The sequence below is a fragment of the Polyergus mexicanus genome, unplaced genomic scaffold (genome assembly GCF_030449975.1).
Source record: "Polyergus mexicanus isolate NDT 795.1 unplaced genomic scaffold, iyPolMexi1.0 SCAF_11, whole genome shotgun sequence".
Classification (NCBI taxonomy): Eukaryota; Metazoa; Arthropoda; class Insecta; order Hymenoptera; family Formicidae; genus Polyergus; species Polyergus mexicanus.
The window spans coordinates 463684-491497 of record NW_027223331.1 but is presented as its reverse complement, the minus strand read 5'-3'; the positions used below and the strand labels follow the sequence as shown (position 1 = coordinate 491497).

The following is a 27814-nucleotide window of genomic DNA, read 5'->3' as shown; positions in this document are numbered from 1 at the left end:
TATTATACAATATAGTGTAAACGTAAGAAAAACAATTAACGAAAAACAATAATGATCTTTGTAGATATCCTAGGAATACACTAAAAAGTGCGCCGTATTAAAAAGGATTGATGAAAAAGAAGCTGCCCACCGGAAGTGCTCTTTAGATTTAGATTTAAAATTTATTATATTGTTCATAGGAGAAAACGACGTTTTAGGATTCTAGTCTATCAAAAGAAATCTATAAACTTACGACGTATATTTTCTCTCTTTCATATAATTTATTCCGCGAGACTGCCTAATAGATTAATAAGTTTTAACATTATTATTATATATAATACTGTGTGGTATTGTTATAAGTATATATTATTATACCACATTCTTAAAATAAGATTTTATACAATTAATGTTACAATGCAATACGCAGAATTCATTATACGCATCTTTTTAATCATAGAGGACAATAAAGAGAGAATATATTTGGTACCATCGAAAAAGTACCATATCCAGATAATTCTTAATTAAATAATTGTTTTATTTCTAGCGAATTCCGCAAATGTACAATATATACATGATTTGTATTTTACATTTTACTTTTTTAATGTTGCCTGTTTTTTTTCAATGGTGATCCATCGGGCTGCTAACGATGAAACATCGTACCATTAGTCTCCTATGTATCTATCAGCAAAAGATCTGCACACGACTTGGCTTTCGGAGTTCTAAAGCACAAAAGTAGAAAAAAACGGTAAAAGCGACATGTAAACAGATCTCATTCAGTTTTGATTTCCTTCTATATAAATGTCATTTTATGTAATAAATATCAATCTAGATTAATTATTTGCTTGAAAATAAAATAGCATTTTTAAAATCAATCAATATATAATTTAAATTAATTAAATTATTAAATATAGTAATACACATTTAGTTATTTATTGTTTATTAAATGTTAAAATAAATATTGGAAAACTTACTGCGATTCACGATTTTTCACGCGTCTACACAGGTGCAAAGCAATCGGCCCACTTTTAATATTGCGAAAGAGTTGTACGGCTTCGCGATGTGTCAAATCATGACAGACCTGGCCATTTACAGCCAAAATTTCGTCTCCTGCGCGCAAACGGCCATCTTCGGCAGCCTGACCACCAGGTAGTACTGACTTTATGAAGATACCTGTACAATTGAAGAATATAGATTACAAGGCAAAAAATATAGAAATGTTTTCATATAAATAATACGCGTACAATGCGCTTTTACGCGGTTTTATGGCACAAATCGTAATTGTAAGATATTCGCGTTTACTACGCACGCAATATAACATAATTCATTTAAGAAATTGAGAAAATATATAGAACGAAAATATATACCGATGCTTCCTTTTGGACTGTCTCTTCCACCAACTATAGTGAATCCCAGGGACTTTTTTCCGATCCCTTTCTCGAAAAGCACTGTGAGAAACGTAGACACGGTATTTCTCGGCCTTCTTGGGAGGGTGCAGAATTTGGATATACTTTGCGCGAACGTACTATCCATGTTCGTCGCAAATTTGTCAGACGAGATTGATCTGTTTGACTCGTCCTTCCTGTCTCGATGACATCTAGCCTGATGCTTTCTAAAGTGCGAGCTGGGTGAACTCTCGACGATCACTCCGTGGCCATCCTCCATGCTGACGTTTTCATAATCCACGCTGCTTTCTTTCAGCCTCTTCGCCAGCTGATCGATGCCCGAGTATCTCGAGACGACAATATCGACATCACCGGGGCCACTACCGTTACCCAGAATTTTTCTCGCTTCCGCCATACTCAGACCGCGCAATCTCTTTCCGTTGACGATCAGAATTTCATCGCCGATCCTCAGAGTGCCCTCCTTATCGGCCAGTCCGTTCGGCACTACATGAGCTACCAAATAACCCGCACTGGATTCGGAGGTTTTCGCGATAAAAATGCCTAAACATTGATCAGACGTCTCCTTGACGAGCTTCACAACCATTGTTTCCGTGGTGTAGGGTCTGCTCCTTACAACCTGCAACCCGGAATTGCGCTTTTTCCGTTTAGAATTCTCATCCGCGTTCCTCTCCTTTCTCTCCCGATTCGTACTATTCTCTGTGGAGATTCGAGCCGCTTGATCTATTAACGTATCATTCGCGGCTTGGCAAACGTTAGAATATTCGTCGATAAAACTCGTCCCGGAGATATCCTTAGTTCTGTCATACGTATCCAAACTGGCGAACAACCGCGCGGTCCTATCGACATCCACGGCGGTCGAGAAGGGTCTTCTGGGCGGAAGTCGAGGCGGTGATCCTAGACAAGAGTCATTATGACTGCTATTATTCAGCGGCCCGGAAGCACCACTGCTGCATCTGTCATCCAGGAGGGAACTGGTGGCGGAATCGTTGTCTAGAATTCCAGAGTCATTGTCATCCTGATCCTGATCCTCGTATAGCGGATTCGTTCGCAGCTCTTCGAGACCTGGTAATGTACCGTAAGAAAAGCTGCGTAGTCTCCGTCTTTCTTTGTCCTTGCAATCCTTCTTATAAATCTTGGCGATCAATTTGTTTGTCGAGCTCTTCAAATATTTATCTTGCATTGCGCGGAATTTCGCCGCCAGGCAGCTGGACGGCGTAATGCTGTCGAACGCCGTTATCGTCGTGTCTTTCTTAAAGATGGTCTCATTGGCGTGTCTAGGTATCTCCTCCTTAGTATCGACCACCATCATACGATCAACGGCTCGATCGGCGCTACGGTTCGCATCGAGGAAATCCTGACCGGTTCTCCCCCATCGGTAATCGTGCGGCATTGCATCTTCCCGGATCGAATCTGTCTCTCTCGACCACTCGGATTGCTTCCGGGGCGTCGAGGTACGAAAGCCCAGAAAGGAGAAGCGCTCCTCCTGATGCTTCTTGTACGATAACCTGCTCTGCGACTTGGCGCGTCTCCTCCTTTTGGCGTGGCTTTTCTCCTCCTCCGTGATATCCTTCAACTCGGACTCGCAGACTGATCGTCGCAACTCGTTCCTCAACAGATCGCGATGCCTCAGCTCACACATAGAACGAAACTGAACTCGTCCCGTTTCCTCGTCGTCCTCGCCATCGTTCTCCTCTTCATCGGAATCGCGATCCTTGAAAAAGCTCAATCTGGTACTCTTCACACGATCCAATAGAGGATTTCGCTTTTCGCACACTCTCCGTCGTTCTTCCTGTATTCTCTTCTTGCCCTTTTTATTGGAAGTTCGTTCGGTTGTCACTTGGGAGGTTTGCACATTGTAACAGTTCCTCTCGGATTCGGAACTCGAGGATTTTCTTCGAGCCCATCGCACCGGTGACATGTCTACAACATAAGATAAGGCAAGAGAAGATATCAATAAATATTCGGGCGATATAAAGTAAATTATAGTTGAAAAATATTTCTATCTTGTTATTTATTGTTTTGAAATAATCGATTCAATTAATCACGCTATATTATCTTTCCAAAAAATTAAATTTTATAACTAGTATATATCTTTCAATTATGTTTTTATATTCTATAAAATGGAACACCGTGTACGAGATTTTGAATAGATAATGCAATATAGTAGATCGCAAATTCTCATTTCTGTAGGTCTGTCTAAAAGTGATCTCTGCTTTCAGTGCCACTCGTGACGATATCAACAAATCAGCGGGTTCCGTGAAGTACGACGTCATATTAGCCTTAATGAAGTCTTACACAGGATATACGTAAAACAGGATGTTCCCACATACACATGGACAATTTACTTAACTTAGAATATTATTCAGATAATCATAAAGATGTTATTACAGTGACATGGCATTCTTTAGATAATAGATACATCGAATAATATAATATTATTTTTATATATACTATTTAAATTGCGGTGCAAAAGATTTCGTCATATTTATCAAGTAAAGTTGAAAATCAAATTATATGTGCAACTATAATTTTTATTAATCAAGATAGTTATCAATATATTTTCTTTCCGATTACAAAAAAAAAGTTTTACAATAAAATGCAATATTTAATAAGAGAAACAACAAACACATTAAATTAACGATTATATTGGTGATACGAAAATGCTGATCGCAATCTTTCGCATTATGAGGAAATCGAAATCGACCCTGTTTAAAAAAAAAAAATGCAAGATTCATAATACTAACAATAAACGATGGGAGGTATGTAAAAACATGGGCTTTGCATGTCATTGGAAAATGCGTCGAAAGCAACACTGATACCATCCTTATCCCCTAGTATCACGAGTATTAACTTTACGGAACGAGGTCTCGACAGCGATCGAGATAATGCAGCCAGTAATGCCGCTATCGCGACTAGATGTACCATCTTTGATCTTCAAGATGAGTATGCGGGATTTATTCATTTTAAATTAATTCGTCACCGCGCGCGTTATAATGCAAATCACTCTTGTTTATTCTTAATAAATATGAATAAACGCTCTTCGTAATAAATATAGATTGATTCGCCTTTTTATTGGCAATTTCAAAAATTGAAGAATGCAAAGCAATTGGTAAATGTGCGCGAGAGTGAGTGAATGTGTAAATCTGTATTTCATGCGTATATTATCGTCTGGAATGGCGTAAACCGGATACAATCAAAAATAGATCGGACGCTTGAATAATGCTTCGTCGTCCTTTAAATCATGACTGACGTCAAAATTGCGGTCATGTTATTTCATAAAAATTCTTAGAAACAAATCGATGCGAAATGTTTGACAGTTTTGTGGTCAAATGTGAAATGATGAATGTATGCTCTATCTCTCGATTACTAACTGTATGTATCGTAGATTGTCACTGCTGTCGCCGTCAATTGCATTACGGTCTTATGGGAAACGCTTATACAATCACGCATAAAGCTACAAATTGCATCCTCGACAATGATCCTTTATATTAACGTGCTTTCGCTCGCTTTCGACTGGCGGTGTCAATTTGCTCCTATTCTCGCTTTTCAACCAGTCACTCGGGACTCGACGGAACGTTGAATCGTAATCCTTGCATTGAGAATGGAATCTCGCATCCCTCTTTTTCTCTTTCTCAAATACTGCTATGCACGCTATACCCGTAATGAAGGACACGCAATGCATGTGCGCGACACGCGAGATGATACGATTTTCTTAAAAATTAATCTGATTCTTGGACGAGAACAAAAACAAAAGATCGCGCTTTCTGTCTATGTACACCATATATTGTATATATACACATTTCGCGTTAATCGTATTTTATTTTTCCTACAAACATTACATACCGTTTTATTTGAAATGATTCTTACCTCTGCAACGAGACCTCGTGCGAAAATGATAGGATACTTCGTTGACGTCTTCATCGCCTCGAAGGGGACTTAGACGTAAGAGTCTCGGTGCCTCGGCGTGGCCGCGAAACCAACGCATGTCTGTAAAGAGTTGGAAAGTAATCATTGCGTGAAAGCATTCGGCAATATCTCGGCAGCGTGCCGATAAATAATCTCTTTTGACTTTCGTCACAAGCAATAACGACTTGTAACTGAATTTTAATTGAAAATTCTTCCGTATTAAAAGACTCTTCTGTCTCAAACTCGTCAGAGAATCTATTGTTAACATTAAAATCATGAATTGTAAGATATTCTCTCTTTCTCTGTGTGTATATATGATTCTAATATTTTATCAATTAAAAAATGTTAATGTGTCAAAAGATCTTAAATGAAATAAGTGCTGAGCGAAGAGATTGTAACTATGTAAAAGTGAAACAATGGATCTTGGGAAGCGAATGGATTTTAAATGAATGTCAATGAGATGACAATCACCGTTGAATCCAGGCTATATCTTTTCACTTCGCTTGTTTCTGATACGATCTAATAACGCGATAGAGAAAACTGCGCGTGATGGTCATAATGATGCACGGATAAACGAGAAAAGGATACACGAATGAAATGAAATTAATATATAATAAATTCACATTTTTTTAGTTATAATTCCATTCTAATAGAAATCTAAAAGAAAATTGAAAGTTTCCTATAAATCGACATTTTTTTACTAAGTTGTTAAACACTCTGTATATGATGTAATAAAAATTAATGTGTGTATAATCTAAATTTAAATTTTTGGTATAGATATATTCTCTCAGGCGATTATATAAATATTTCTTTCGCCACTCGGTGAAAAACATATTTACATACTTTTTTTTCTTCTCTTTAAAATTCATTTTATAAAAAAGAATATTTTATTACAAAATACTCTCCTTGACACATACTGCTTTCATTCGAATTAGTATATCGAAGAAAGTTTTTTTTACCTTCCAAAATGGAATATACAATTATTTCTTTCATCGAGTATATGACGTTCAATATAAGGCCTTGCCAGATTTACATTTATTAGGTGTACAACTTTGCTTCCGCCGTTTTCCTATAGATGGCTTTAGCGGTAAGTAGCGGTCGAAATAAATAGATCATAGACGTTATGCGATAAACTTGGGCATCTGTCAACATAACCCCATAGAAACATTAGTCGATTTGTGTCTGCGTCATAAAGTTATTCTCGATCGAAAATGTCAGTTTACGAGCCAAATTCTCGTCATTTGCGGGAGGTTTTAATTTTCTGCTTCGATATGAAGAAATCTTCGGCTGAGGCTCATCGAATGCTCTCAAATACTTATGGTGAAGCCGCTATTAGTGAAAGAACGTGTCGTGAGTGGTTTCGACGCTTCAAGAACGGTGATTTTCACGTCGAAGACCGGCATAGCGGTGGAAGAGAGAAGGTTTGCGTCGAAGATGCAGAATTGGAGGCATTACTTAATGAAGACTCGAGTCAAAGTCAAAAAGAATTGGCACGATCATTGGGAGTGACTCAACAAGCAATTTCAAAATGTATAACCAGTTTTTTTACAATAAAGCCTCGAATTTCGGGAAAAAAAACGGCGGAAGCAAAGTTGTACACCTAATATGCGTTCGAACGAAGTGGTACAGAGTATACAGCATCACCATCGCTCATCGCAACGGTACTTCCAAGACAAGGAGGCCGCCGCATCATCTACGTCGTCTAGCTTACAACTTTTCGTACCGATGGCATTGATATACGCATGTGTTAACTCGAAGACGTTTACAATCATCTACTATCTTTTCTATTCACTCACATACAGTGACGAAGAAAATGATACATACAATATGAGAGAAAACAAGTAAAAGACAATTATATTTCTTTCGATTTGTTATTCGTCTTATTATTACATTCGTAATAATATATTTTTCATTCCGTGAAGTGAGAGCATTCAAGAATATTTATTCAAATCTTTACGAACGGTATTTGTACAATTTTTTTTTCGACTCTATAGATCTTTCTATCTTTCAGAAAAATACCGGAAATCGAAATTACCCAATACATTCCATGCGTGTACTCGAGAAACTCTTAGAAGGTCTGTTAAAGATTTTACGCGCGAATATTTTATATTAAATATTGTAGTTTACATTATCGTGTAATACATCAATCACTGGACATTGTTTGCTCGTGATAAAAGCAATTATCGTATTATGCAATTAATACTGAAATAATTGTGATGAATTGCAAATTTTATCAATTTTGAAAAGCGGTGCTTTTTTACGCAATATTGACTCATTATTTTTCTGGCACAGTATCGATAAAAAAAAAAAAAAAATATTATTCCGTCCATACCGTTGCAAGCGGTAATTCATTTTTCTTTTTTTTTTCTCCAGTAAAAAGCTGTAAACGGAATAATCGTGAAAGGCAATACCGTTTATTTGACCCGCATAGAATCTGTAATACTTTTATTTAAATAACGGATAGGGCATAAACTTACTATTATAAATTTTATGGAAAATATTGCGCATATATCGAATTAATTTAAGAAAATATGTATTTTTTTTTATAATTAGATGATAAAATTATTATATAGAGAAGAGGCTGTATTAATAATATTCACATAAACGCAATCATAAAACATTTATTTAATTGTACTTATATTAAGATACGCGAAAAAAAAGATTATTCTATATATAATTAACATACCTTTATATATAATGTATGACGATAAAGATCATACATTTCTAAACAACAAATTCGCATTATACACGATTTTTTTACTTGATTTTAATTTTTACTTGATTTTAATCTTCCTCAATTTTAAATCTATTTTTTATTAAAAATTTAATACACGAATTTTTCATTTATTATTTTTCTATTATTCATAACTAACAATAAGTAAAACTTAACATAAGAGTTTAAATTTAAGTATCTCGCGAAAGGATATCAGCTTTATTACACACTAACAGTTTGGAAGCGCTTCCAAGCGTGAAATTTTTTATTTTCAAATATTAAAATAGCGTATGCAATTGTAAATATTTTATACATTCTACAACTCTTCACTTCCGTTTCGCGCAATATACTATTTGGCGCACAAGCGCAGATTGCGATTCATTGCCATTATAGCATTCAAGAAAATGCCAGCTGAGCGTCGGTCAATAAATAGATAAGAATATTGCTATACACAAAATTTTGCAAAATAAAATAGGCTCAAAAACTTGAAAATACTATATATACTGTCAAGAAAAATCATATATATTTATTAGTAACGCATGCTCGATTTGATCAAGATGTGAGAACAAAAATTTAAATAACTTATTTTAATCATAGTAATAACGATATTAATAATCATATCAATATTCATAAAGAAATTATAATATATAATTACATGCATAATTATGTGCGTATAAAATAATATTATGATTATATGAAATATATTTAAATTACAACAAATTCACATATATTTTAAGATATTTCGTTATTATAATTACAAAGAAAAATGGAGAGATGCATTGAATGGCGCAATCTTTTTATTTCACACGACTTCGAACGATAGACCCATGTATTTAATTAAACTGCGGTGCGTTATGCAAGATGTTAATGCACGTAATGATTATACGTATCTGCATAAATATGCATAATGGCTGATTACGAGGACAGCGATGAGAAGGTGAAGGAAGGGAAAAAAAAAAACAGGGGAGAAGTACGCGTACGACTTTCTCCGACGCAAAATATGTGTGCCATCGCCTTCTTAGCTTCTCTCCAGAGGATACGCCTCTTCTCCTTTTCACTTTTTGTGAATTAAACCCACGCACAAACAGCCAGACGCTAATTAAGTTCGCAATCAAAAGTATGATGCGATCGGATTATTGCAAAGTAGTGGATTTATTAGAAAGCTTAGGAATATTCTCGGGTATTTATTATCGCTTATTTTTATATAATATATACAAAGGAAAGAAAAGCATTTCCGCGTTTTCAAAAATTCCAAATTGATTTATTAAATTTATGGTAAGAAATGGCAAACTTTTTTAGCTTTTAAGCATCGTGGAGTTTGCGATATAAAAAATGTTACTGCTATTAATGGAAAGATATAAAAAAATTAAGCGCCGCGCAAATATAGAGTTATTAAAATTATTCTTCATGAATTCAATTTTAATCAATTAAATTAAATTCTTTGATTTTAATAAACTTATCTGAAAGAAAAAAAATTATATAGATTTTCATGACACCATGAAAACGTAATACAATAAAATTCCTTGTACTAGAGAGTCAATTTATTGCAATTGTGCCAATTGTGTTATTTCACGTTGTTTCGAAAGACAGGACTTTTTATTATATATATTAATTGTATTTGACAACGAAGCGCGCCTTCCAGCTTGAAGCTGAAAACATCTCTACGCATCGTCTCCGCTGCGTGATAAATATCGCGGAAAATTCGCGGTTGTTAAAGACCCGAGGAATGTGGGAGCTAAACGTCCAGTTACCCGAGCACAGATTTATTGTTCCACTTTCGTGAGCTGCCGATCCGTTCCTGACCGCGGCCGACGCGCTGGCAACTTTACTTCGTTGCGAGTCTAGTCTCCGCGAGTATAGCTCCGGATTGTAAATCTTTACGGTGCGGCGAGACGCAGCTGTTATCGTCGCGCGGTACACTCGCATATATTAAAGCGATTCTGGTCCATTATAACAAATGTATCAGATTAAAGCGCGCGCGATATCGGGAAGAAAATATAATATATAATTTCTTTTTATTATGGTGCGAAATAAATTAGTATCTTACATAAATTAGTATCTACAATATATTGTATTACGACTTATATTCGATAGAAAAGATTTATGGAATGTTTGAAAATTTTCTTTGCGATTTGTAAATTAATAAAAGATTTATTTGCCTCGCTCGTTCCTGATATCATAATGTAATAATTGCAGCGAAGGAGATCAGATGCCTATATGTTCAGCGAGGAGGGAAAACCTCTTTCTAAAACTTAAGAGACAGATCTTCTCGTTCGCATGGTTAATTGCACGATTCAACTGCTTCGACCGATTCGTGCTCGTAAAGAATCTGTGACTCGCGTGTCACGAGATATTTTTGCAAACGCGCCGGACATACCATTAATGCACGCGACCGTACACGAGATTCTCCACGAGGTATGTCGATTTCACCGGTACGGGCTTGAAGCAGGAATTTGTGAGAAAATAAGTTAGTCTTGTGCGATTAAAGTGCAAAATGAAACATATTATCATTCTTACTAACTTTGGTGAAATTGATTATAATTTTTTTTACACAAATATATATATATATATGTCTTCTATAAAATTTATAAAAAAATTATACGATTTAATAATAATATTTTTAGAATCATGTAATATTAAATCACAGATTTAATATTACAAATTATTTTTATTCTTATTATTTTGATTAACGTATTTCTTGTTTAGGATATTTCTAATAGCGTTAAATATTTTTAATTTACTTCCATTTTAATTATATTTTTGTCACTTTAATGTTATATATATATATTTGATGGCAATTTATTTGTTATACATTTCTCTTATTCAGCAACAGATTATCTCTCTCTCTCTTTCTCGTGTCTTTCATTGGAAATTAAAACAACTGCATTTTTTCACTCAGAGTTGCATTAGCAGTTTGCGGCAAATGTTTTCTTTCTTATTACATGTAATTCAGTTGCAAAATATTGTCGAGCATCTCTCGCAACAAATGGCAAAAACAAAACGCCTGCGGCAACCGCGTTTCACTTTAAAACTCGTACTTTTATAGTAATTGCGCCATTACACGCACGAAGGTGTAAAGTGGTAACGTACTCGCGTCGAATTATATCCAGATGGCAGGTGGGTCTTGGTTCAATTACTGTTTTACAAGCAAAAGCACTGTCTGGTCGCGTAAATATCGAATATACAAGTACATTATATTAGTAATTCAAGGAAGAAAAAAAATTGAAATTATATGGAAAAAGAAAAACGAGTAAAAAAATGCTTCGTCTTCTACAGAAGTTGAAGAAACCGAATCAATATTCTTTTTTTTTTTTTCGCTTTCAGAATAATGTTACGTCATATATCGATGACGTTCTTTCAACAGCGGCTCTTTGTCAGAATATGATTAAAAATACGATACTCTACTAAAGAATATAAAAGTAATATTAATACTTTTACAAAAATAATTTTGACCATTTAAATTATAATTTTTTAGGCATTAATTCTTTTACTCGATACAATTTATCTTGCACGATAGTCGAAGGTTATTCAGGAACTTAAGAAGAACGAAAAAAGATATTACTAACTTCCCGATTCTAAAAATCAATTTTCTAAAAAAAGTAAGCCTGATAAAAAAAAAAGAAAAAAGAAAAAAGAAAAAACTTTATTTTATATTTATTTTTCTTTTATATAGAGTTATCATCTGTCTAATTTTACTATACCGATAACAAACTATATATGAAGTATATATTTAAGAGTAACACATTGAAAAGAGACAGAAAAAAATCAATTAAATCTAAATTGTCGTTAATGTTTACATACAGGAACGGAGGTGCCGTCTCGAGACACGGTGACAAAACAATACGGATTTATCGGGCAGAGATTTGTCGTTCGATGGAGGAATCGATACCATACGCAAACATACGCACGTCGTTGCGTACGTTGAATGCAATTTGAGGTAAAGTGTGACGCGTACGTTTAAAGCGCGACGTGCCCCGGATGCTCGTAAAACGTTCTCTATCGCGTGGCTACCGAGTCGTAACTCGCTCCCGCTTCCTAGGTATTGTTATCGCGTACCCGCGGGGGATTCTGGGATCTGCATGCGTTACAATCAGAGACTATCCGATGCAAATTATTCATGCGATTCCTTGGGATATGATTCCCTTGAATTTTCGTATATGATTATTCCTCTCATTATCAGACGCGTTTTCTTTCGGGACAATATTATATTATTCTCATTCATCATTTTTCTGCATTTTTTTTTTTTTTTTTTTCGAAAAAGATATGAACGCTTTCGTCACGTAAGAAATTTATTCATTATTCCGAATGAAAGGTAACGATAGTTGTAATGCGAGGTAAACGGACCCTTGCGTCTTGTGTAATTAAAATAATATTTTATAAAATGCCGCTGTACATCTTTCTGTGACGTGTAGTCTTGCCATGTTAAGATTCGTGCTTTATCTTTTATACATATACGCTTCTTCGCTTATCAGTTTGCAGATATAATTTGACATTTTTTATTCTATTTGGCTCTTTTGTTATCTCTGCGAAGAAGACTTCATCCTTGCCTTTTATCGAGAGAATTTTTTCTGATATGCACGATTAGTAAAAAAAAAATTATACTGTCATCATACGATATGAATTTTTATAGCGTAGTTGGTGAACGGATGTTCTTGAGAGCCGAGTCTAAATAATGCATTAAGAAGCGTGCGCAGAAGCCTAAAACCTGTAATTTAGAGACTCGGACAAAGCGATAAAAAATGTCCGATGATCGGTTCGACATAACGTTACCTTGATGGCTCAGTTTTGCCGAGGATATCGCGAATTTTACGAGGAGAATCCTTTATTGGTGCTTTATAGCGAAATAAAAGCTAAATGTCATTTCGTGAAGTGTGTATCCGTTTTATTATTAAAAAAAAAAAATATATATATATATATATAATTGAGATTCTTTCTCTCTCGAAAGGTTATCAGATGTCACATTTGATGCGCATACATGATTTGACATAAAAAAATTGGACACCCTATTAAAATTGTCTCTTTATTAAAAGTATACTCTTTAACGATTTCGGAAAACATACTTAAAACATTTACTCCCCTCGATTTTGTTTTTACGCGAAGCGAAAGGAAATATTCATCAACATGTTAGCGCGCAAGTAAAAGTAACATCATTTTCTTACACACGTGTAAGAGAGAAAAGATTAGTTTGTGAAATATTGCCAGATTTACTTTATCGTACCCTCTATATATCACGATACACGAGACAAGGGGGGAGGGAGGGAGGGGGGGGGGGGGTATACACGAATACAAATCTCGCATTTCTCGTACTTGCGATTCGGATCGTTTCTATATATAATCATCGACATAATTAATTTCCCAAGATGACTTTTGAATGGTAAACTCGCGGATAACCGGACCAAAGAGAGAGCCCACTAGGAGGGTTCTCTATCAAGGCCGCGGGCGATGTAATCCTTTTATTTTCTGGCCATTTGACGAGAGCGACATGCCGAGCATTCCTCGCTGGAATAGCCGTGTAACTACGCCCTCGGCATTGCGCTCGCCCGTGCTACGTGCGCACGCGCGCGCGTACGCGTGTGTGTGTGCGCGCGCGCGGATGGTTGGAGCGCGTACGCTATCGGTGCAGGCGAATGTACGAGTCGTATTCACGTGCATTCGGAGGTGCGCTGGTATAGGGATGCTTACATATCGCTAGACACATGCATATATGTATATATATGTATATACATACATACACGCGTGCATATGAAATAAGACGCACGGACACAGACGTGCAGCGCGTACGCGTAAAGGACGGAGCTCCAAGGTCGATTACTGGTTAACCCTTCCCCTCCGCGCCATTCCACCGAGAGAACCCACCGAGACGGAAGGAGAAAGAGAAAGGGACAAAGACAATGTGCTCTTTCTCTCTCTCTCTTCTTGAAGAGAGATCTTGGTGTACGAGATCTAACCAGCGAAATTTTTGAATAATAGTTATTCAAGAAAATTTCCACGGGGAAATTGTATATATTTTTATTTTAGAAACCCATTGTCTCCATATTAATTCCATAGATCCTCATGTCATCAAGTGGCAAATGATGAGAATTTTTTCAAAAGATAGAGATATATAAAAAAAAAAAAATCGAAACATGATAGATTATTCTACATGCTTATAGGTTTTTCTAAACTTTTTTTTTTTTAATCACATTAATTGATTAATATTTTATTTGAATTTCAGTAATTTAATTTTTTCCGCTTGAAAAAAAAAGATTATATTAAAAAAAAGTTTGACACCGTTTATTGATATTATATATTAAAATACAATCTGTGCGATAAGAAGCGTAATTTCCAATAAATATGTATGGCCATATTTATTTTCAACTTTCATCTATAGAAAGTAGAGCCTAAAAATAGATTTACATGTCGGTTTTAGTATCTATTTTTCAGGTTCTATTACATCGGTTGAATGGGATCAGTGAGACTCGAGGGGGGTTGCGGTTAACCCGATCGCATTCGCGATAACACTAAATCTCGCTTAAAAGCGAAACCTGAGACTGTGTCAAGTACCGATTATATTATTCAACAGCGCGCGCGCATACGCAGAGAAAGAGATCCCCGGAAATATTCTCGATATGACTTTTGCCGCAGGAAGACCGGAAGCGGGATACGTGCGCGGACAATTACTCGGCGGGTGGCGATTAATCGCGCGGTCGTTCATAGAATCCAGCCGCCTATCTCGTCCACAATACGAGAATAGCAGTTTTGCTCAAGCGACCCCCTTCAGTCGCGCTCGACTTTCCGGTTTAACCGCTCCTTCTTCTAATCGCTTCTCTTCCTGTGTGTGTCGGACGATCCTCTCTCGTCCTTGGTCTTCTCTGCGCATCTGGGGATGTAGCGACCAGCGAGAGTTGCATCTCGAACCATTTTATCCGTTTCGCGAGATTCAAGAAAGAGGGATCGAAATTTTTCGTATATTTCAGTTCAATCTACAAGCGCTTCTCGTGCACCTTCAGCTTTGATCGTCGATAGATAAGACTCGATCGGCATTCGGGTTCACGAATTACGAATTGCGGACGCGCGTTGTTGTTCCAACGCGGAATATCCAATGAGATTTTCCGATATCGCTGACACCGAATTTAATTCGGGACGAATGTCCGCCGTAGACGATGGACTGACGGACATCGAAATGGTCTGTACGCGCCGATAGCGATTGAGGTCGCACGCGAGCAGGGACGAGATCATGAAAGCTCGCCCGTTACCGGGTTATGCCCCACCGTGGGCTACATATATGCACGTGCATGGTGCACATTTTTCATCACCTAAAGCCCCAGGATAAATAGGTATATCGTTTATTAAACCGCTCAATTTTCGAGTCGGCGCGGGTTATCAGTGCCTCGAAGTTGACGATTGCGTAACCGCGCGATTGACGTCTACACGCGAAAATCGCGCACGAAAGTGCACGTGTTTGTGAGCGATAGCCTTCTCCGTTCGAGATTGAACACTGTCGTCGCGCCGGATCACTATGAGAGCGTACGAGGAATGTCGTACATGCGCGCGCGTACGCAAAACCACGGATAAAGCATCGGGAATATCGGGATACGAGATACGCGAGACGCGCGAGCTGCGTGCGCTCTACCGTGACGCACTTTAGATCGAGATCGGATCGAGCGATAGAGACCTAGTCCGGTTTCGCGTCGAGTTAAATGACATTTTTATATCGAGAATTCATTCCAGCTTATCATTTTGCGTACGTATGTTTCATACGGATTTTTTCAAGTCCATTTTAAATAATCTATTATATGATTCGTAACAGAATTCGAAAGCTCTAAATATAATTCGATATATAATATTTATCTGGCGAACGCGTATGTTATGTATACTAGAGTTGTATATCGATCAAAAGATTCCAACATATTATTTTAATTTTAGAAGCATAAAATGTGTACGCCCCAGACAAAAATGATGAACTGATAAAGTGTATCATAATTTAAAACTTTAATAATGTTAATAGTTAATATGCTTATAGACTTATACCAACGAAAAACACGAGAGACATAAAATCATTTTTATCAATCAATAATTAGTTGACGTGAATGATTTTAATATTTCTACGTTTCTTAACAAAATTGTAATAAAAGGCTCGAAAAACAACGTGTCTCACAAATCACTTACAAAACTGCGTTTTTCGTTAGAATTCCTCTATGGTATCCATCATGTACTAAGATTATTGTTACGCAATAGAATTGAAAAAGACTCGCTCATTCTCCTATCCTTTCGCAGATGTGGAAAATTATCGGAATGTGCATCCTATACCGCAGGAGGAAAAAAAAAAAAAAAAAAAGAACACGTATGTACACGCAACTTTTGTACTGCACGCTCGCTATGGTTGCTTACGCGCATTTAAGAATAAAAAAAAAAGAGAAGATAATATCGTTCGAGTTGTTGCGGAGTGAAAGTTTCGAACGTAACGAGTGCGCCCGTTGCCGATACCTGTTTTACGTTCCAGGTAATTAACATCGTTTCGCATATGAAACATTTTGCGCCCCGGAGGAGATTTATACGTTTGCTATTACTCGCACCGAGAAAAAAAACTATATGATACACGTAATATTGTATGGGGAATATTATATCCTACGTGTTGATAAAAAATTTGGGGTGAACCGCGCTCTCTACGATTCTGCTTCGAAAGTCGAAATTTTTAAGCGAGATGAGAAAAGGTTTTAAGAACGAGAGAAGAGAAAAAGACTTGCCTTCTTTCGTTCATTAATGTATTAGGTGTACAACTTTGCTTCCGCCGTTTTCCTATAGATGGCTTTAGCGGTAAGTAGCGGTCGAAATAAATAGATCATAGACGTCATGCGATAAACTTGGGCATCTGTCAACATAACCCCATAGAAACATTAGTCGATTTGTGTCTGCGTCATAAAGTTATTCCCGATCGAAAATGTCAGTTTACGAGCCAAATTCTCGTCATTTGCGGGAGGTTTTAATTTTCTGCTTCGATATGAAGAAATCTGCGGCTGAGGCTCATCGAATGCTCTCAAATACTTATGGTGAAGCCGCTATTAGTGAAAGAACGTGTCGTGTGTGGTTTCGACGCTTCAAGAACGGTGATTTTCACGGTCGAAGACCGGCATAGCGGTGGAAGAGAGAAGGTTTGCGTCGAAGATGCAGAATTGGAGGCATTACTTAATGAAGACTCGAGTCAAAGTCAAAAAGAATTGGCACGATCATTGGGAGTGACTCAACAAGCAATTTCAAAATGTATAACCAGTTTTTTACAATAAAGCCTCGAATTTCGGAAAAAAAAACAAAAACGGCGGAAGCAAAGTTGTACACCTAATACAATACTTTCTGCGCTAAGCGGCTAGAAAGTGATCGGTCATCTGTGACGAAACACTATTAAATTACATCTTCTTCAATGAACATCGCATTGTACTTTCGCTCGAAACTCTTCCTCATTTTATGGAGCGTACGATAGCAAATTCGATGCGCACGCTCCTTCCATATCACGCTCTTTATCATTAATATCCTGATCGTAAGACTAGGCAGTCCGTAAACTTGGAGCGCGAGGAGAAAGGAATTTATCTTAACGAATCTCTTTGCGAGGCGTATCGAGGGAGGCATTGCGTTAAAGTTATGGAATGAATGAGTCGCCGATTAAGTCAATCATAAATTAATCAATGTTTCAATATATTGTAGATATAGAAAGAGAGAAAGTTTAGATTGAAGAATGAGTTTCAATATCTGATAAGAGATACCTGAAATTATTGAGATTCATTCTCTCTTCGAATCGCTCGATGCTCGCGCGCATCTCTCTCGAATGAATGATATCTCGATAAGGATTGTAAAAAAAATTACCGTTTATATATTGTTTCATTGCCGTAATGTCACCGTATTCATACCGTTTGAAATTCGTATGTAACCTACGTATAAAATTTTGCGATATAACTTTGTAACACGACGATAAACACGCTGCGCTCACGCTTGTTTTACGAGACGTCGTTAAAAACGCTGTCGAAATCCATTTCCTGGTCACAAACAAGTCTGTCCCGTAACTGCTCTCCTCGCGATAAAAATACGCTCATGAAATATACCCAAGTATCCACGAACACAATTGCTATTAATAAATTCGTCGTTCGATGAAAAATCGATGCAAAAGAGGGAATATTTACAGAAAATAATCGCGGAGAATAAATCGATGATATATTTAGACAGAAATTCTTTATATATATTATTTATTCGCGATATTCGTATGCGTATACAGGTGGTCGTACAAATTTACGAACGTGTTCTATATAACAATGATCTGCGATCAATTTATTTACAATCGACTTTTCCCTAACAAGAGCGTCGAAGATTTTTCAGTTGTAATTAAAAAAAAAAAATGGACTAAATAGATTTCTTGAAGTTCTTATGTTAGATGGAACTTTTCATTTGGCGCTCTTACACATCGAGTTAACGACAATAAACGATAAGAAAAAAAAAAATGCGAACGCAGAAGATTGATTCAAATCGCATATTCATTAATGGGAACAAAATCTCGTTTTCTTCCCACAATTAATTAAAGTACCTTACGACTACATAATTTATATATAGGTTCAATAAAACAAAATAATGACATAAAATTTTTATATAAACCACATGTGTGTCGATCGCATAAATATTCCTCGGGACTCGTACAGCCCAAGTATTGCCATCTCCAACAGAGAACCGTATAATTTTGAAATCCGTTAACTAAATCATAAAACCAAACAATTGCACAGGTATGTTATCCATTTCACTCTACTATTTCCCTGTTACTTGACGAGGCGCAAAGAGGGGAAAAAAAAAAAGAACACCCGGATGAGCGCATATTTTTTTTGGACTCTTGCATCGTGCGTTCGGAAATAAAACGCGATAATTTGTCGCTCGCGTCGTTAAGACGATGCGCTTGGTCCACCGTACCGCGCGGAATCCTAGTTAATTAATGAATAATATAATTAGGCGGGATTCCCATGGTTTCCCTTTTGTGAGACTCAGCTGTGAGGAGGCATTCTGAATTCACGACGATTCATTGCAACTGCGAGAGAATCGAGTATGTCGGCTACGAGCGCGGCGCGATTGAAATAATAGCTCGTGAGAAATTTGGAATCATGTCAGCTGAGAACGTGTAATCATGATGTAATTCTCAAGTGTGTTACCCCGTATGAATGGCAGTTATTATATACATATGTCTATTTAGAACATCCAAAATTGGCGTCTTTCCGTTTGTTACTTCATTTTATTATATTGTTTTGTTATAAAATAATAGAATTGTCAAAATTCGGCAAATATATATTGAAAATATAAATGTCAATATTTGAAAGCTATAAATGTCGGACATTAACGATAATTATTTAAAAAGACATTAATAAACTCATTAAGTAATAACCGATAAAATCTTGTTCATGTGAAGATGTATTACTTATTAATGATTTGTAATAATAATTATTTGATAGTCATACGTAACAATCAGTTCTTACATTGGAATTTTCTTTGTCAATAGATGAATCACATGCATGTCAACGGAAATATATTTTCTTAACAAACAGTCTTATATGATCCTCTATACATATATATGTATAAATCATATATTCCATATTGTGAATTTTTATAATTCAAGTGTTATAATAAAATGTATCACTTACTGTTATTTTAAAGTTTTTAATGTGATTTACTGTATGTGGTAAATAATAAAACATAGAAGAAACTTTTACATATATATAAAAAAATAGAACAGTACAGGATTAATCTTATCTATATCTTACAATATAGCCACAGTTTAATAATTTTTTTTTTTTTCAAAGATTATTAATTTTTATGAAAACTATGTATAATTGAATAATGTTAAATATGTATAAATAATTTAATATTAAAATTTGTTTCATGTACAAATCAAATTTTATTCCCGAGATAAAACGTTTTTTTTTTAATTTTTTTTTTTAAATTTTATACAATATAGGATGCGAGTTCATACATGTATGTAGAGTTACAGAAACGAAAAATAATTTTCAAAAACTTTTTTTTAATATGTCACGAATACATTCTTCCTTCACAGTTACGTGTTATTAAAAAAATCAAATATTCTTACAATGAATATGACTTTTAAAGCTTCGAAGACGTCAAAAACTAATTTAGATGTCATTCGCATCGCGCTATCTAAGATCTCAAAGATAAATAAATAATAAAAAGGATATAAATTCCTTTCGCCGATCTCTCTCACCTGATAGCCGATCCGACGAAATGATCTATTCAATGAGGAATTCGCTGAATCATTCTCATCTCGATTTCCCTTCCCGGAGATCAATCCTTATTTCCTTCTCTTCCAAAGGACACAGTGCAGGAACGACGTCGCGCGATATCCGCTAACGTATGACTTTTTCTTCGGGACGTACACGAACTCGTCAGAATTGAACGCGGCGGCGAATACGATTGATCCTACTCGGTCGAGCAATCACGAAGAACTAAACGCAACGCTCGCTGCTCGTTGGGTCGTTGGTCGGTTTCGGCTGGGCTGGTCAGTCTTCGCTTCCAGAAGCGCCAATTGGCGCCCTCTGTCGAGTTTTTCTCGACACACCTGCTCAAGAAATATTGAAAATTTTCTGATCGGTATAAATGCTCTCTGAATAACCGTAATAACTGGCAGATTATCTCTCAATCGTACTCAGAGAATATATATATATGTAAAATGTTGTTTTGTTATTTACAAAAAAGATACATATAACAGCTGATGTGTAATAATGTCAACAATTAAGTATATTGTACAATTAAGAGAGAGATAGAGATGGCATTAAAAGTTCTGAATATTTGATAAGCACGTATATGGATAAAAAAAATATTTTATTACACTTTTGGTTTTCATTGTGAGCGCACGTTCGATGATAACGATGATATAATGTTAATTGAAGCTGAATCCATTAATCAGTAATGAGGAAATATAGTAAAATTCTTAATTAAATAGAATTTAAAATTCGTTGGCGCGTCGCCAAAATTTATTTGTTATTGGAATCGTGCTCTGACTCTTTGCGCTTACATATATATCTATATTTTGAATTTAATTTTATCGAGTGACGAATAATACTGATCTTACTCTCTTCCTCGACGAATCACCGGGAAAATTTGCGGCACAGTTTCTTGAGCAAATAAACAAATTCTACAAGTTTTAAATTTGCAACCGGCAGTTATGCACTGTGTCAACTTTCGAGCACGAAAGATGCCGTAACGCGTTTGCACGCGCGATATCCAATAATCTCCCATATATATCTAGAAAAGCAAGAGATCGATTGGTCCGTATTATATTCCCTAGCGTTGTCGCAGAAGCGTAAACTTTCAGTACATATTTTTGCCGATCGAGACACTTTCGCGACTCTTGGCGACACTGCTCACACTGCTCACACTGCTCCACTTTGCTGATTCGCTCTTGTCGTAGCGACACGCACGTATGTACATACATACATATAATTATATTCGTTCCGTCTCTCATTTTGCGCGATACACATACTGAGTACACGTAGTGACGTAGTGAGGTCGAAAGCAATGTTTCGAATTTATTCCGAATTCGCGCGACTTTACAATACACTGCACTGATAAATCTCTCGCGGATGTATCGGTCGCTCTGTGTGAGTAGATTATAACGTGACGCGATCAACACACATACGCGAGTATAGGAGCTTGTGGCGAATTTCAACGAAATAATAACGCATAAATACGAGTACGCGTTTTCCCGTCGTGTCCTTCGTGCTCAAAGTGTCGCGCGTCACGAGCCGCGCCGAGTCGTAATCGCGAGAACCGGACGAGATAGAGGCGCATTGGCCATCTTGGAAGACATGTCGCTTTGGAATAAACGTCAACGGCACGGAGTGTTTACCGTATACACATCATAAATGTTCGCGGCAACTCGTTGTAATAATAACAACAACAAGATTTGCGGTTGATTGCCGGACGGCGACGACGAGGAGCGAGAAGCATCACGTCGCATCACGGCGGTGGTGACACGGTGGCGTATCTGGCGACACGCGGACGTACTTCCAAGCGGCCCGTCCTAGTACCCGCATCACACGATGAATCGCGGTGACGGGCTGGTGCAGCGACGACGCGTGGTCAACAGCAGCAGCGGCGGGAGCGCCGGTGGCGGTGGCAGCGGACTTGGCCAGGACAGCGGAAACGCAGATCTCATCGGTCACAACGACAAACTGTCCGGTCAGAGCCCGGACTCAGATTACTCGTCCCAGAAGGATCTCAATTGCAATCCTACTGTCGACGAGGACTCGGACAAGGAGACGCGTCTGACCCTTATGGAGGAGGTTCTGCTACTGGGTCTAAAGGACAAAGAGGTTCATTAACGTTTTAGAGATTTCTCCTATGCGTTCTACGCGGTGGATCGTTGACCGTTACATATCCTTCCTTTCATAGGGATACACTTCCTTCTGGAATGATTGCATAAGTTCCGGATTGAGGGGATGTATCTTGGCGGAACTTGGCTTTCGAGGTAGAGTGGAATTGGAGAAAGCTGGTATGCGTAAGAAGAGTTTATTAGCGAGAAAACTTCTCTTGAAAAATGATGCACCTACGGGAGATGTATTGTTAGACGAGGCCCTGAAACACTTGAGAGACACAGACCCACCTGAGACTGTGCCAAGCTGGATAGAATACCTTAGCGGTCAGTTTTTTTATTTATATATATATATATACATATACACACGCAAGATATTTGTCTTGAAATATCTTGTATGTTGTTACAGGAGAAACATGGAATCCTTTAAAATTAAGATATCAATTGAAAAACGTCAGAGAACGATTAGCGAAAAATCTTGTTGAAAAAGGTGTCTTAACTACAGAGAAACAGAATTTCTTACTGTTTGATATGACAACTCATCCTCTTACCGATAATCTTGCCAAAAGTCGTCTCGTAAAAAAGGTAAATTATCCATTTTTCTATAAAATATTATATTCTGATTATACTATCTATATATACATAGTATATTTTTGAAATAAATTGCTAGGCTAAATATATTTATTTCAAGGATAAAGAATAGCTTGTACAATCATAGATTTCTAAATTTATTTTGCATAAACGATGTATGTTTTACATCAAGTGTTTATAGATTAAAATATACAGACTGATAGAAAATTTATATTGTTTATTTATTGCTATAGATTATAGCATCAAACTATACTTATTGGATCACAAATACTATTATTGTTTATCAGTAACAAGAAGCTTGCTAGACATTCCTGCAGAATTTTTTCATAGATAAACAAATGTTTCAAAAGAACAAGTTTTTTGTTCATGATTTGTGTTTTATCTGATTTTTCTTCATCTGCGAGTTAAATAATTTTACTTAAAGTTTTTAAAAGTTGGCAAATATATGACTACTCCATTTTATTTCTTAAATTAAAGAAGATAGATCACATGTGATATAAATTTATTATTTTGCATTGAATGCGTTGTGTGAATACACTGATGGACTTATATAAGCTATACATGCACATATTAAAGAAAATGAGGACAACTATTTTTTTTTTTTTTAATAGAAATAGAGAAATGTGTCGATATAACTATAATTTGTAATGCCTTTCAAAATTAATAGAAAATATTCTATTATATAATGTCTGATGTAATAGAATTTATGCAAGAATTACAGAAGTTTTATGAGGGTTTGAAATTTTATATACTAGATATAGCCTTCCCTCAACAATTATCTTTTGCGCACAATTCTAACTTGTGACTATTTTTGATATTATTAATCTTTAGCATTTATTAATATCATGTTCAGAAATATGTAAAATTTAATTAATTGTTCATTATAACATTATTAATCCGTTATTAAGAATTATTTATGTTAATTTTTCATATATTAAATATTTTGATTTTATAATACACACATCCACGCACATACACAATGTATTAACATTTATTTGCTAACATGGCATGGAAAGTTGATGGCGAATTATAAAATTATAAAAGTAATCTTTACTGGACAAAATTTCGAATCTAAAATTGATATTATTTGTTAATAAATTTTGTTAAATTTCTTTGCATTAATTTTATTGAAAAACGTTATTATTTTCATTACAATAATATGCTCGCATTAATTATTAATAAAACGTAAAGTTGTCTCTTCAATACCGTTAGTTTCTTTATGAGCTACTATTTTTGTTATGATGACAATAAAGTTTACTTTCAACAATTAAATTAATCTTCATTAGTTTATTTTTATAGTTATCTTTTAAGAAATAAAAGGAGAACACCTTTTGTTATAAATATATTTATTAAATTATATTATAATCTCTATATACGTAGAAAGTAATATCTTATCTTCATATATGTGCTTTATTACCTACATTGATTAGAAGCTCTATGGAAATGAAAAGATAACACAAATTAAATTCTATATATATATATATAGTGATATAGTTGTGTATATAGCATTATATATAGCATTATGTTATCTTTTCTACATAATAATATTATTATTAATTTAATATATAAATAACGGGATAATATATTTTTCAAGGATAATTCGATACATAAATAAAGTGTTTATTAAAACAGAATTTTATCAATTATTTACTAAAACAGAAAAAAAAAAGAAAAGTGGTCCCTTATATACAAAAGTTTTTCATCTGCAATTTAAATTCAATTATGTAACATTAAATATTCTTATTTTCTAATTAATTATTAAAAATATGTGTGAAAAATTCTTAGCATTAAACATAAAATTATACAAATAAAAAAACAATAAAAGATGAAAATTAGTTTTATATTTTGCAAGATAGGATATTGATAGGAATTGCGTGTTACATAATTTATGAATAGCATACGTATGTTTGCCTTTTTGTCTTCTAGATCCAAGAGGCTGTGTTAGGTCGTTGGGTGAATGATGCCGCTCGTATGGATAGACGAACGTTAGCATTAGTTATTTTAGCTCATGCAGCTGATGTATTAGAAAATGCATTTGCGCCATTGTCTGACGATGATTACGAAGTAGCGATGCGAAGAGTACGGACGTTATTAGACCTCGATTTTGAAGCGGAAGCCACTAAACGTAATGCGAATCCAGTACTTTGGGCTGTATTTGCTGCATTCACTAAGTAACATTTATCTCGTAAATTATATGAAATAAATATCGAATACTAGTGCAAATAATACGATTACAAATTTTGCATGTCTTTTAGTTATAATACAAAAAAAAAAAGAATCATTCAGACCAAATTATCTGTATTAAAACTACATAGGACTACTCTTTTTAGGAGATTACAGTCATTTCCATTTATTGTTATTTAATACATTTGATATAGCTGAATAACAAATGTTCGTATTTAAATATTATGAAGTAACAAGTCCAAAAGTATGAATGTATGTTTTATGCTCGATAGTGCTATTTCCATTCGAAGAGAAACGGTTACATTGTGCTGAATTTTATTCTATGCTTTTTGCTTAGTGTCCATCGTGTTTACGAGTTCGTTTGTGAACATAATATGAGACGCGGGTCACAATGCGGGGTGCCTCAAAATGGATGCTAGATGATAGTATGTTGAAGGAATTTGGATATATAATAATTGAAATATGTTGTTAGCCATAATTGAAATATATGAATATGTACATATATCTTTTTAAATTCTATTTTTTAATATACATGTGCCTTTTTGTTTATATATATGATATATGATTTTGTGTTATATTTGCGCGCGCGCGTATTATTTTTGATTGAATATATTTTAAGCTTATATATAATTATTAATCTTATATTGATCTATACTTTAATTTTTTCAGAAACGGTTTCTAGATATTAACTATCGAAAAAATTTTTAGAATTATTAACTACTTTTTTTTTTATTCATTACATAGATAAAACTTGTGGAAATAAGATTTTACATATGGCAGACATTGGTGTGACATTGGATTGTCATATTTTTCTGATAATCATTTAAATGTTATAAATTCTATTAAAAAAAAATTCTTTTTATGCTCTTTCTACTTCTATATAAATGTTCACTTCATACAGACCATTATCTACAATGTCCTTTGATATGTAAAAAGATTATATTAATAGTATTATCGTGGAGGAGTAATGTATTCAGATTTAAATACAAAAAGATATTGAATCATTATTTGTCATTGATACATTTTATGTTGCTGGAAATTTTTTAAATAAATGATTATTTCATTACATAATCTATCAATTGAATATAAGAAATTTTCTTTGGATAATAAAAATTGATTAGCATTCCATTTATAAGATAAATGGGATGTTCCTCAGGTTACTCAAAAAAGAAAGAGACAAAATACCTCATTTTCAAAATATATAAATTTTTTCATGTTTTTTAACATTTTTAAAAGTAAAGTTTTATCTAAATTATTTTTTTCATATTTGGTATGTGTGTACATATGTGTGGGAATATTAAAAAATATGGCGGAAAATATATATCACGTGTCAAGAGTACTTTAAGGGACATTGAATCATTCTATACTTGTTTTTAAATATAGTTTTGTAAATAATTTAACACTGTGAAAGTAATATCTCATGAAAGAGAGTTTATCGATAAATTTATCTGTTTCAGCAGAGATCCGTTAGATTAGAAGTGGATATAAACTACTATTGGGTAGGGTTTAATGGATAGAATATATTGTAAGAGCAGAGCATATATAAAAGATATATAAGAGATATGTAAGAGACTTGTAGTTACCTGTATGACAAAAGTAGCTCTAATATAAATTCAAATACTTCATATGTTTACTCTCACTTGCTTTCTGTTACTAATATTGTATAGATACATATATGTGATGTATATAAATAATAAAAATGCAAGAGGCATTTGAAGAGTAAATGCTATTTGGTCGGGAGTACTCGAGAAAAATTGATTTTTCTGCCAAATCTTTATTCCTTTACGCGCGAGAACAAGTGATAATCGTGCTTAGAGTCAGTATAGTTAGAATTAATTTTTAATTAATTCTTTTTGAAATATCCCTTTTTTATATTTCGGTTTAATTTCGGCAATTTCTTTCTGAATGCCTCTTGTATAATGCATATTAGATCAATATGAAGGGGGGGGGGGGGGGTTTAGATTATAATAATATATGAAAAAATATCAAATTTTTAACATTTTTGAGAATTATATAATACATCTTTTGTAATAGCGTCTATTTTATTTTTGATTTGTAGTTTGCATCATTCAAAATCCAGTTTATATTACTATTCAATTATAATGATATTATAATAATGATTATTTTGTCATTTTCTTATATGTTCAAATATTAAAGAGTAATACAAAAATATATGTATACACATCTTACTTGTTTAAATATTTTTTATAAATGTTATAGAGATTTTGTGCGTTATACGTTTAAGATATATAAAAGAATATTCTTTCAACTAAATGTTTGCTAACATAAGCAAACATGTGCAGATTATGTTTACTGGAAATATAAGTGCTATCTTTCCTTTTTCTGTTATTATAATAATTATATAATTATTATTACTATTACTGTAATTATTATAATTATTTTTATTATAATTATTATTACTTATTTTCTTTATAGCTTAATTTTTAATATATTCATATATAGTTAAATTGAATTTATTCACACATTTCTTTATGTTATTATATATGAATTCTTATTGTACTTAATTTTAAAATCTAAAAAAAAGAGAATTTTTGGAGTATTCTATTATCACTTGATAAAACTTTTCTTTCCAGTCATGATACTTTGATGTGAAAAATCAGAGATGGTAAGATAAGTTCTGCTTAATTGGAGCAAAATTATATAATGATTTATACACAATAACGCAATAAAATAAATATTTGCATCTGA

The 27814-nt window shown here is 34.6% G+C and overlaps 3 protein-coding genes across 7 annotated transcripts in view; 2 read left to right on the top strand and 1 right to left on the bottom strand.

The window, feature by feature from the left end:
• LOC138937651 (uncharacterized) overlaps nt 1–831 on the top strand; it is a 30987-nt gene extending 30156 nt beyond the window's left edge. For 3 of the 5 annotated variants that reach the window (XM_070304128.1, XM_070304126.1, XM_070304127.1), the window contains one exon: nt 65–831. In XM_070304128.1, the coding sequence (XP_070160229.1) occupies nt 65–101 (37 nt within the window). In that variant the 3' untranslated portion in view covers nt 102–831. The remainder of the gene's footprint in view (nt 1–64) is intronic. The other 2 variants (XM_070304129.1, XM_070304130.1) reach the window with 1 other exon arrangement.
• Nucleotides 356–21490, bottom strand: LOC138937653 (uncharacterized). Its single transcript, XM_070304131.1, has 6 exons — nt 21089–21490; nt 20222–20575; nt 5250–5369; nt 1344–3302; nt 951–1149; nt 356–698 (listed from the first exon to the last, which is right to left on the bottom strand). The coding sequence occupies exons 3-6, from the start codon at nt 5365–5367 to the stop codon at nt 650–652; spliced, it is 2325 nt and encodes a 774-aa protein (XP_070160232.1). The 5' UTR covers nt 5368–5369; nt 20222–20575; nt 21089–21490; the 3' UTR covers nt 356–649.
• Nucleotides 21393–27814, top strand: Sau (Golgi phosphoprotein 3 homolog sauron). The gene is made up of 4 exons (XM_070304137.1): nt 21393–22331; nt 22411–22657; nt 22740–22915; nt 24848–27814. Exons 1-4 carry the CDS (start codon nt 22059–22061, stop codon nt 25094–25096), a joined length of 945 nt encoding a protein of 314 aa, XP_070160238.1. The 5' UTR covers nt 21393–22058; the 3' UTR covers nt 25097–27814.